Here is a 12,730-nt window from a genome sequence, read left to right on the forward strand (position 1 = left end):
GTTCAGATTACTTTAAAGTATCCATTGTGTCATCAGCTTTACCTGCTGGTTAACAAATCGGCCTTAAAAACGAGTTGTTAGCTGTAAACTATTGGGATAAAATGTACATACAGGAAATGAAGTGAGGTTAATTAAACTTTTCTGTCTTGACTGAAAACATACTTAATTACTCTTTTTATTTCAATAGTTGAACCCATTGTGAGCCTAACAAAGGGACCAAACTCTTTAATAGATGGTGAAAATCAGACAATAGCAGCCATTTGTACAGCAGCCACTGGAAAACCTGCTGCAGATGTTGATTGGGAAGGTGGTCTTGGAGAAATGGAATCCCGTTCTACTTTATTTCCAAATGAAACTGTGACAGTTGTCAGTCAGTACAAACTCATACCCACCAAATTTGCCAGAGGAAGACGCATAACTTGCATTGTGAGGCATCCAGCTTTGGAGAAGGAGATGAGATATCCTTACACATTGGACATACTATGTAGGTATACAACAAGTTAACTATTGCTTTTACAGCTGTTATTCTTTCATATTACAAGTAGGCCTTATAGTACGTTCCATCAGTAGACCTGCAAGCAGTGTACAAAGAAGGTTAGTATCATTGCCCCATCACACAGATGGGGAAACAGCCATGGAGAGGTGAAGTGAGTTGACAAAGGATTTTCATCAGGCAACTGGCCGAGCCAGGAGTAGAACCCAGGTCTCCTGAGACCCAATTAGTTGCCCTACTTGCTGAGACACATTATCTTTAACTTTTTAATTAACTTGATTTAATTACCCATTTATATTCCTCATATGCTTCTTCATGGACTTGTTTGTTAAAAAATGTGACTAATACTCAGATGTTGAAGCTGAAAGAATTCAATTCCTCTTCTTCAGCTTTACAGGGACTTGTTATAAGTAAAATCTATTTTTTCCATTCAGCAACAATTGAAGTATTTAAAAATACTTGAAATGGTAATTATCATTTCCCACTTGGAATAATACAACGCATGATATTCCCAAAACTTCAGTGATGAAAAAATGTTAAGGGGTAACTATGCTTAACCAGCTCACTCATTACACTACTGAGAGTATTAACGGTAGAGTGGGTAACTTGAGAATCCCTCAACTTGGAAGTCTACTTTTTTTCTTAATATAGATCTTTTGGCTTGTTAAACTTGAAGTCCCTGAAAGAAACAAGTAACAGAAGATAAATTGCCAAGCCCTCCTCATTATTTGATCCTAAGGCCTACCTTGTCAGAATATTCTTTATAATTTCATAACTGCACCTTCTATCTCAGCTGTTGAAATATGCAGAACTTTCATCTGTTAGCAATGTTTTTGTTTTTATTGAAGCAAATAAGTTTCTGTGTATGACCAGATAATTTTGGATTCTGCATATTTACTATTGTTAGCATATCACAAGCAAAAAGTATGGCATATGTACTTAAATTTCAGTTCAGTAACAAATAAAATGATAAAAGACCTCTTTCTTGCCCTTTGCTGTTGAGTTTCTGGCTACCTGAAAAACTGTCTTGATGGTCACAGATTAAACCCTAACAAATTTAGGGCTTGTTTACAGTGCCTTGCAGTTTGGATTATGGGAGTGTGAATAGCATTGCACACCAAGTGCTGATCTGCAACTCCCCCATGTGGATGCTGTGGGTGTGAACTAAGAGGTTCTTAAAACAGGACTACATTAATGTGAATTCAGGAACCTTAGTTCACACCCACAGCATCCACACAGGGGAGTTGAAATGCAGCACTTGGTGTGCAGTCCTTTTCACGCTATGATAGTTCGAACTGCAGTGTAAGACATAGCCATAGCATATCTCCCTAGATTGACCAGTAATAATGCTGTGCTCTGGTGGATTGCTGATTTTGACAAGAGTTGCCCCCAAAATAAATTCCGGTCTGTTTCTCCCCAATGAAGAGTAACTTCTAACTTACCATAAATAAGTTGAATTTCTTAAAACTTTACATTGTATGCTATGTTTGTCACTTTGATGTGCTGTTACAAACTTTAGTCCACATAACCCAAAATGGATGCCTAAAGTTGGGCTACCAAATATATGGCCAGAGTTTTCAAAAGTCCAGAAAAATGTGGGTTCCTAAATTTTGCATCCTTAGCTTTAGGCATCCATTTTCAAACGTAAACTATAACACGCTAATGCGTGCACAGGAGATGGGGAAAGGAAGTGTAGGATGTAGATCTCAGACTAGAAAAAGATTGTAGTTTACATACATTGATGGGTTAGATTAACTTAATTAATATTTCAGAAAAGCCCTTGAGTGGTGAAAAGATTTTAAAAAGATACTTTCCCTCCTTACTAACATCAGGTGCCTTGCTGTAACCTGTTGGATCAAAAAAATAAATATTTACCATCAGTTACTAGTTGGTGGCATAAACACATGACTAAAAGAGAATTTTCCGTAAATTTAAACAAAGGTTTCTTTTTATGCTTACCACTTGTAAACGATTTGGTGTAATGGGGGTGGGAATGACCTTGAGACTTAAGTATAATTACTGATATTTTTTTTTTTTTTTGCCTTCAGCCATCTTGGGAAATACCATAATAAATGAACTTATGGTCTGAGAATGCTATCAATAGTAAAATTATTAACATGAATCAGGAAACATTTGAAATTGTATTAGGACTAAAATTATGACCAATTCCAAGTCATACACAACCTCCTCTAACATAACCTTACAGTAGCCTATCAAGTAAACCCACTATTAAAAACTTATAAGAATTGTCTTTCAAAAATATTCTTTACAAATATGTTCTACTGAATCAATGAACTTTTAACAATTTTTAGAACAGTCTATATTGGAGGAGTGGCTAGTTTTATTGTCTGTAATTGAATTTGGAAAGAACTTTAGACTAAGTTATGCATCTTTTCCCCAATATTAGTTGGAAATGAATAAACTTTAACACCTTCCAAAACAAATTATAAAAAGGTATGTATGGGGCTTCATACTCCTTGCCTAGTGTTCTTCTAAAATTGTGTTGAGCATGGACAGAGAAACAGTTCTGCTTAGTGCTTTGTTTCAACGTATATTAACAGTCTTCAACTGGGTTCTGGATCACTGCACTTGAATCTGAGTAGAGTATTTTACTGGAGTAGTCATAAATAAATAAATATAAAAAGCTCAAGTTGTGAGAACTGTAAATACTCTATCCAGGCCCTGTGCCCTGATACACAAATAAGGAAATTATCACTTTTAAAAAATGTGTCTAAATATAAAATAAATATTAACTGAAAACTGAGGCAGTCCTGTTGAGAGAGACTACCAGTTTTTAAACTGCTACTCTCTACGTGTCATTTGCACTAGTGAGTAGTTAGGATGCAGCTTTGTTCTCTCCAAACACTCGTAATGACAATAGCTGAAGAGAGACAGGCATAACAAGAAAATTGCCAGTCTCTCTAACGTAACCTTTCTGGCCTAGCCCAGTAGCAATAACCAATATCCATAATATGCCTCAAACATAAATTAATAACACTAAACAATATAAGAGTTGGAAAGATGTGGCTTCAGTGAGAAGAGAGCTATATTTCAAGTCTTGCTCTCCTTTTCAATCTTTGTGCCACCTACATTTGGAGGAAGTAGTTGAGCCTGCTGTCCTGGACTCAGAGCAACGATCCTACTCTGAATTCTGATCTTGTATTACTTCAGCGTGCTATACCTTTACTTTTTACTGTAGCAGACTTTCAATTGGTATGCCAATTATATTTGAATGTTTACATTATGTTGCAGTATACCATGAATTTTCCCCAAGCATATCAGTGGAAGGCTTACAATAAGTGTGTATTTAAAACTGTCAGACATTTTCTACAGCTGGGTTAGGGCGAGATTCTAGGGTCAAGACTTCTAATACTGAGGGGTTGAAAGAAGTTGGGAAGATGGCATTCAGATTGAAGCCATTATCACTATTAATTGTCTTTTGAGCCTTTGAAAAGAAATAAAACAAAATTAAACACAGAATACACTAAAGTTCCTTGTGGGTTTGACTAGTAGTATTAACATAGGCACAGTGCAGATGCCTACTACAGTATAAATAATTAGCCAAAAGTTACTCATGTCGTATGTGCAATTCATCATTTACCACTGTGTAATATGAATTTTTTAATTCACAGAATTTGGTACATTTGAACTATTGACGTTAACACTGCATTATGCTAAAAATTGGCATTGTTGATGTAAAGACCATATAATTATCTCAGCTTGTTTCAGTTAACAAACTGAAAACTAATCTGGCCCACTGATTTGCTTTAAGCTTTTGATGCCAACCACCTGTGTATACATGTCATTTACTAAGCTTTCCAGGTAGGACTACCACTGCTCATTGGAGATTAAGCACTACCATACTGTTAGTTAAATACAACATGTAGACATGTCATTCTAAACAATGCACGTCTCTTTTTAAAAAACTTTGAGTATTGGCATGTGAAATTGTACATCTTTTATAGATGCCCCTGAAGTTTCAGTAACTGGATATGATGGAAACTGGTTCATTGGAAGAGAGCATGTTCAGCTCCGGTGTAATGCTGATGCAAATCCACTGCCCATGGAATTTACATGGACCAGGTAAGTGTTCATGAAAACCAAAGATGAATTTTTCCATTTAAGTACACAATTCATATTTTAATAGTAGAGAGTTTTGAAAGGTGTTACTGGTTTATGACATAGTGGAAACTAGGCCCTTTCACTGCTTCTAGCTTGTCTGGTTCCAGTACACGACTAATACTCGTTATATGTGGTTAGAAATGACTGCTATTGAAATATGTCCCATATTGATAGATCAGACATATGGATTCCTACAGGTGGATGTTTTAAAGGAAAACATGGCTCCTAAGGAAAGGGGAACAGTAGCAACTGGGGTGGGAAAGTACAAATAAAGAATTATTGTTACTCTGAAGTCTGAACAGTTACCAATACTTTTTAGGATAAATCCATTTATTTTTATAAATGGAATAACTTCTTTGACAGATGATTGTGATATTGAGTTTCTTGGGCTTAGTGTAAGATATTGCAAGCACCTGTTTATCCTTCCTCTTCCGTGTGAGTTGGGGACGTGTTCAAAGCAAAGACCCAAAACAACTGGATATTTGTTGAATAAAATTATATAAAACTGATATTGCATTCCAAATTGGGTGGAAAACACTTGAAGTATCATTTCAGTCATCAAATTTACCATGCCCTAATAAAGAGTAAGGCACTGTATCTACTTCCAAATAAGATGCATGAGATGGCTTGCCTCATGACTCGAAGTTTAAGTCAATCTGTGTTGATATCTGGTATCGTTGTATGGCTTTCTGTTGTGTGATAAAAGCTATATTTTATGAATGTCATATGAACTGGATGGCTTTACTGTGAGTCCATCTGTAGTTTTGCATGTTAAGTACATTCCCCTGGAGGGAGCCACCTGAAGCAAATATACCTCTATCCCGATATAACGCGACCTGATATAACACGAATTTGGATATAACAAGGTAAAGCAGTGCTCCAGGGGGGTGGGGCTGCGCACTCCTGTGGATCAAAGCAAGTTCGATATAACATGGTTTCACCTAAAACGTGGTAAGATTTTTTTTTTTTTTTTTGGCTCCCAAGGACAGCGTTATATCGGGGTGGAGGTATAGATGTCCCAAAAAGGTAACTTCCCTTTTTCCTCTTAAAGAAAAACTTGAAGTAACTTCACTTGGTCCGTCTATCTGTCTGAAACAAAGAAAATAACTTGTGTGTGAGTATTTAAGCATATGTAATACACAGTAATAGTGCTGCAAGAATCACTGATATATGATCATTAAAGATCAGTTGTGGTACCACTTTGTATTCTCAAGTTGCTTCCTGGATCAGTTAGAAGAAAAAAGACATCGTTTTAGCTTTGGCTTTGTCTACGCTGGAACTTAGTTGGCAAAACTTTTGTCATTCAGGAGTGTTAAAAAACCACACACACGCACACCCCCGAACAGCAGAAGTTTTAGCAATGAAAAGCGCCTGTGTGAACAGTGCTTTGTCGGCAGGAGTCGCTCATTGCACAACTTTTAGCGGCAGGACTGTAGTGGCACAGGCATGTTGCTAAAAGCTGCGTGGTGTAGACATAACCACACGTTTCAAATACTATTTTAAAGCTAATAATAAATGTATAACCAAAGTTTTTTGAATGTTACCTCCTAAACGCAAAACAAAATATGCTATCCAACTATTACATTAAAAACTTAAGAAACAAATCAAATGAAGTAGTCTCAATTAGATCACATTTAAACCAGGTTGATTTAAAAAAAAAAATCACCTAATACGAATTGTAAAATCTAACAGAGTGGCTGTCAGTTAATCCCCAATTAAATTTCATTTAAATCAGGTACATCCAGTTTTAGCCTGGCTAAACTGCTCCACATTGCTACAATATAAATTTGAACCAATGATCAAACCATAATCACAAAGGCAACGCAAGCTACTTTTCAAGATGATACGTGCAAAGTGGCTCATTGTCTCTCTTCTCCAACATGTTATGATTCATGTTAAAAGTAATAAGGACAAATAACTAATCTAGTTTTAAAAGATACTTTAACGTTCTCAGTAATAGGGGCTTTCATACACTTAAACCAATTCCCAGATTTAATTTAATTCCTCATGTGGTACAGACAAGTCCGATATGGTTTGTAAAAGCAGAAAACTTAATTTCAATAAATTGTAGATGAAGTTGTATACAAACTTCTTGTAATAAACTCTTTGGCAGAAACTTAATCATTATAAGAATGCCAACTTTAAAAAGTTGAAGTAGCAATTTATTGGCAGAATACTGGGCTACAGTGCGAAGAGTCAGAACCACTGTTATGCAAGGGTAGAGAGCTGGGTCATGTGAGGGGTCTTTACTTGTACTTGCTTCTAAAAAATGAGCTAAGTAGTGCCATTTGGGGAAGGCGAAGGTAGAATCTCATTTGTACCTCTTTTTCCCAGAAAAAAATTCAGTTACAGTTGATTTCAAATCTAGTTTAAATTCTAAATCATGCTGTTGAAGAAATACAGAATTGATAGCTGTATTTTTTGCATTTTGTCCACTGAATTTTAATGTGAAAGGGGGTATGTACTATTGTTAATAATAGTAATAACACATGCTGAGCAATCTTAATAACCTGGAAGTAGATGGACAAATCTGTACATAGCGAGGTTAATGAATCCTTGTTTGGCTGGGAAGATGAAGACAAATGCATGTGTATTGTGGCAGCGTGTTGTGTTCCTGCAATGAAATGACAAAAATCCAAGTACAATGAAAAGTAACTTAAAATAAACAAGTACGGATTTGTGACTGTTTAGCCATTTGACTCGTATGGTGGGCAGATTTTGTGAGATTGGCAAGCAGGATAGCTATTAAGCTGCAGAAATAAAACCATTTCTACAGTTGTCTAGCAGTGACTGGCCTGTAGTCAACAAGATCTCAAGTGAAAGAATGTCTGAGGATGTTCATTCACTGTACATACTGAATTTCTATGGTATTGTTCATGAAAAGTACTTGCAGCATGTGACGTTGCATGGCAGATTGACACTTTACTCATGGGAATAACACACACACATTCTTCTTTGAGTAGTGTCCCTGTGGGTGCTCTACGTCACTATACTCTGCCTGCCATGCACTCTTGATCAGAGATTTTTGTCAGTGGTATCAGCAGGTCTGCACCTAAAGCCTAGACACCCTCATACCCCAATAAACTCCCTGTGGCTTGCAAGAGTGTCAGTGTCCAGTAACTGAACTATGCAGCTGGCTACCCTTTGCTTTCTTATGCCTTTTTCATTTTAGTTTTTTTAGTTAGCACAAGTTCAGGCTTTGAGAGGGTTCACCCCTTCTTGCCTCTGGGTTCTCCCCTCCTCCCCCACTGGTCCCCCAGCCCTCATCCACAGCCCACGTGTGGGTTATGCCCAAGACCCTGGACTTCAAACCTTTTCATATGTGCCACAAGTCCTTCCCTTGCAGTGATGGAGATTCAACCTGCCTGTCTGCTGCTTGAGAGAAATCCACATTCCCTCTAAATGTGAAGTCTACTTAAGATTTAAAAACAGATCTAAAAATTTGAGGTAGGAAAACGTACATTCCTATTTATGCGTGCTCTCTGAGATCCATGGTGTGAGTCACCCCCCAATACATTGGGTCCATTGAGCTCTGCTTCGGTGGTAATCAAAGAACCCAGACTCTCCAAGAAAAGATCCCATTCTCCAGAATCAGACAAAAAAGGGAAAGTCACCTCCTTGATCTGGGTCCCAACAGACCTCATCAAACACAGATCTTGCTGAGGCTCCCTTTCGTGCAGTAGCATACCTAGAGGTTATCTAGAGAATTTCTGACACTGGCATCTGACTCTGCTTCTGAATGTCAAATTGAAGGCTAAGTCCTTATTGGTACAGTCTTCCATAGCCAGAAGTGAAAAGTGTACCATACCTATTCTGATGCTGCGTCTCGCACCACCCCATATGCTTACTCCTGAGGGAAAACGTCCAGACGTCCCGGTACTGTCCAAGCTCCTATCTCACAAAGACCTCTGAATCCTCAGAGCCCAAATCACCATTATTGAAAGGTACTGAGAGATGCTCCCCACTGGTACCAACTCATTTCTCTGAGCTTGCTTACCCTCCATCCTTTTTCTTCTATGGTGACTCACCCTCTGGTACTGACACCGTCCCCATGCAGGCTCTTTGAGAGATACTTCAAGCTGGCACTGTTACAAGATTCTCTGGAACTGCCTCACAAACCTCTTTCTAACCCCAATATTTATGCATGTGCAGGTCTCCTTCTGGGGCCCCGTATCAGTCTGACTATCAATACCTACACCATTCCCCCCCACCACCCTGATTTGGATAACGTCCTCTGACTCAGAGATGTCTATATGAGGTTCCTCCACCTTCCAACTCTTCTCCCTAGAAACTGACATTGAAGAAGGAGCTCATAGCAAGAAATACACCGGTTACCGTAGCAAGGATAACATTGGCATCTTGCATTATTCCTTTATGCCCCATCACAGTGCGCTTGCTGGAACCCATGGGCTTCTTATGGTAACCCTTGTTACGCAAGGTGCTATCTCAAGAATTTGCTTCAGGAACATCAACCAGTGCATCTAGGTTGTGCTCCACAGACGCATCCTCTACAGCAGGAACCAGTGGAAGAGGAAGAAACCTCACCTTCCTGCAAATCCTGCTCATCAGATGAGGGTCATGCCTAGCTTGGCATCCTGTCCTAGTGACTTTAAGGCCTTTCAAGATTCCTGAAAAGGGTAGCAGGCACCTTACAAGTCCTGGTAAAGGAGAGTTGGATTTCCTGATACTCCTTGTTGGATAACCTACATTCACCTCAGGGCAAGATTGTCTTGCCCATCTGTGAAGCTTTGCTTATTCTATTCTAAGTACAGTGAACTTCAGCCACTGTTGCACTTCTGTATAGATGAGTCTACAAAAAGTATTACATTCCTCCCAGAGGCTCAGTATTTATTCTCGGGTGGTCAAGGCTGCTAACAAATGGAACAGACCGCATTAGTCCTGTTCAACATCATCGGACAAGGAGCTGAAATGATTGGATCTGCTGGGTTGTAAGAGCTGCTACTTGGCCTCCTGGTAGTTCAGAGTGGCCTGTTGTTAAGCCCTGGTGGCTAAATGGGACTTCACTTTATTAAAAATTTTCATCTTATTGCATTTGTGGCTCAGGAGCAGAGAGAACAATTTCAGGCCCTCATTACAGAGGGTCAAACAGTTGCCAATGCATCTCTCCAGGCTTTGTGCAATTGTCAGTTCTATGTTCTATGGTTATGGCAGTAGTTATGTGCCAAGCTTCCTGGCTGTGGTCTTCAGGCCTCTCCGGGAGGAACAAAATACTATAGAGGACCTTAATTTTGAGGGCCCCCAAGTTGTTGAGTGACAACCAGGATGGGTCCCTCCATTCTCTGAAGAACTAAGTTCTCTAGGCATCTTCAGCAATCTCCCAGCCAGTGACTTCTTCAAAGTGTCTGTTTTGACCCATTGGTTGAAGGGGGTAAACTACTACTTGCTGTGGATCTTATATTGCACTTATTCCCCTCCCATCCTTATGGGGATTCTCTCTCCTATTACCTATCTTTCTGGGAGCTCATCACTTTGGACTGATGGATCCTAGAAGCAGTTTTCACAGGCTTCTCCATCCAGTCCAACTCCTTACCACCCCATTCCTCTTTAGGGACTCTTCTCACAAAGACTTCTTAAGGCAAGAGGTAAAATTCCTCCTGGCTCAGGGGGGAAATTGAACTTGTTCTGTGAGACTCTATTGAGAAAGGATTCGGTTTCATCAGGATAGAATTCTGTTCTTGGTATTTTCTTGTCCAGAAGAAAAATGAGGTGTGGGGGGAGGCCACCAATTCTGGACCTCAGGACTTAAAACATCTCCATCCGCTCCTGATAGTTCAGAATATGACCCTAGGAATAATAATTCTCTCTGTCTGGGAGGCTTTACTCCTTCAGCCTTCAGAATTCTTGTTTCCATGTCACCATTCATCCCTCACCCAAGCAATTCCTGTGCTTTGTGGTAGGCAAGGACCACCTTCCCATACAAAGGTTCTGCACTGCAAAATTTATCAAGAACCTATTCAACCTCTTCTCTCCTATCCAGGAACTAACACGAGCATGGGACCTCATTTTTAGCTCTCAGTGCTTCGAGGAAACCTCCATTTGAACCTATGGAGTGTTGTTACCTCATTCAATTGGCCCTTAAGACCTTATTCCTCTAACCATTACTTCGACCAGGAGGGTAAGAGCTTGGAACCTTGATGGTGGACCCACCAAATACAGTGCTCTACCAAGATGGTGACTTACTTCTTAAGTCTCTTCTGAATTGCGTGTTAAGCAGGAGATTAACCTACTGGTATTTACCCCAAGCCTCGCTCTTAGAAAGAAGTAGTGAGCCACCATACACTTGGTGTTAAAAGAACTCTTGGCTTTTACCTTGACAAGAGTAGGCCCTTTTGGGTTTCCCCTAGACTTTTCATCTCTGTTGCAGAAGGAATAAAAGGGGACAATCTGATCTGCACCCAGAGTCTGCCCAAATGGGTTGCAGGTTGCATCCTCTCATGCTATGAAGTTTCATTGTTAATCCACCCTCCTCCCCTGAGTTATTGCTCATTCCACCAGGTCTCAATCTAGCCCCTTTCAAATATATACCCATTTCAGACATTTGCAGGGCAGCCACCTGGTCTTTGTCACCCATGTTTTACCAGCATTACCCTCTTTCATGCCTGCCTCCAGGACTGACATGGCCTTTGATGTTGTCCTGTGATCCATACTGAATCCACTTCCTCGGCACCCGTTCCATGATGGGAGTCTGCTGACATGGAGCACCCCTAGGGACACTACTCAGGTAATCTCTCCTCTTTCTTTACCTTGTACAGTAACTGGAGTTCTTCCAGAGGTATGTCCCTAAGGGTGTGCCACTACTCACCGTCCTTCCCCTCTGTCTCGGAGTCTTTCTTGAAACATTAGTGGTTGAGGAGAAACTGCACTGGCATTGGGTGTGCCCCTCCTTATATATTCTTGAATCAAGGCACAAGGTGTTTAGGGTTCCGATGTGGATTCATAGACACTGTTGATTGAAAACTCCTATCGAGAGCAAGGGCATGCGCATATCCTGATATGGAGCACCCATGGAAAGAATGGGGGCACCTTTCAAAGAACTCCAGTTACTGTACAAGGTAAGTAACCTCTCCTCTCCTTTTTGATTAGTTGTAACCCTTCTATGCCCTGAAACCATCTGATTTCTTAATTAGCAGTGAAGGATCATTTAAAGATGCCCCTAAATGAAAGTCTCTCAGCAAATTAACAAAAAACAGGTGGCAGAGCCAATACATATATGAAATCATACAGGCTGTTCAAGATACAAATGAGTTAGTGTTAAGCACTACATTGAATGCTGCAAATATACTCAGAAAGCTCTTCCTTCTCCACACATTTGAGTTGTAGGCCCTTGATATTAGTCCCGGTCTCTTCCTCTATAGATAGTATGGAAGACAGGCATTTTCACTTGCATCAACCTTGCCTGTACTAACAAGATAAGGAGCTGTAGGTGGTCCTTTAGGCTTTGTAACTTTGTTTCTACAATCATCTGTTTTTCTTAAAATATTGCTCCCTAGTCTAAACTTTCAGATAAATCCTGAGACATAAATTCAGGTCTTATTAAGCCCAAATGTATTATCCTGACTTTGAGTCTCAGACTTCCAGTAATGGTGATTTGAAGGCCTGAATTATTTAAATTGTGTTATTGGCAGTAAAACCATATTGTTACTAGTAAGAAGTCTTTTATTAAAAATTTGACAGAACTTTGCTTTAGTTTCAGACCACGTTATTCCTTAACTTAATTCCACTGGTGTGATTTGGAGCTAAACTGGTGATTAAGTTGGTCTGTTTTAAGATTGCTCATTCTTGGAATAGTTTTTGGAAAATGTGTCCATCCAATCCTTACTTGAAAAAGAAGGAAGATAATTTATTCACAGCCTATAAACCTGCAGAAGAGCACAAAAGACTACTCCTGAGGGCATTTTGCGCCAAAAAATTCTGCACACAATATTTTAAAATTCTGCAAATTTTATTCCTCAAATGTGGAGGCTCCAGCATGGCATGGGGAGCACAGGTCACTGGCTGCACAGAGGTGGAAGATCACTGTGCAACTCCACCTGCCCCCCGGGAAACTGACTCAACGGTGAGGCTTTACCCAGCCGTGACATAGTGCAAGGACTA

General features: G+C 39.7%; 1 protein-coding gene across 2 annotated transcripts in view; it reads left to right on the forward strand.

Annotated features, from left to right (window-relative positions):
• Positions 1 to 12,730, forward strand: part of NECTIN3 (nectin cell adhesion molecule 3) — a 123,377-nt gene that overhangs the window by 42,810 nt on the left and 67,837 nt on the right. For both annotated transcript variants that reach the window (XM_034790849.1, XM_034790838.1), the window contains exons 3-4: positions 188 to 484; positions 4,459 to 4,576. In XM_034790849.1, coding sequence (XP_034646740.1) covers positions 188 to 484; positions 4,459 to 4,576 — 415 coding nt within the window. The remainder of the gene's footprint in view (positions 1 to 187; positions 485 to 4,458; positions 4,577 to 12,730) is intronic.

Source organism: Trachemys scripta, chromosome 1 (genome assembly GCF_013100865.1).
Source record: "Trachemys scripta elegans isolate TJP31775 chromosome 1, CAS_Tse_1.0, whole genome shotgun sequence".
NCBI classification, from domain to species: domain Eukaryota; kingdom Metazoa; phylum Chordata; order Testudines; family Emydidae; genus Trachemys; species Trachemys scripta.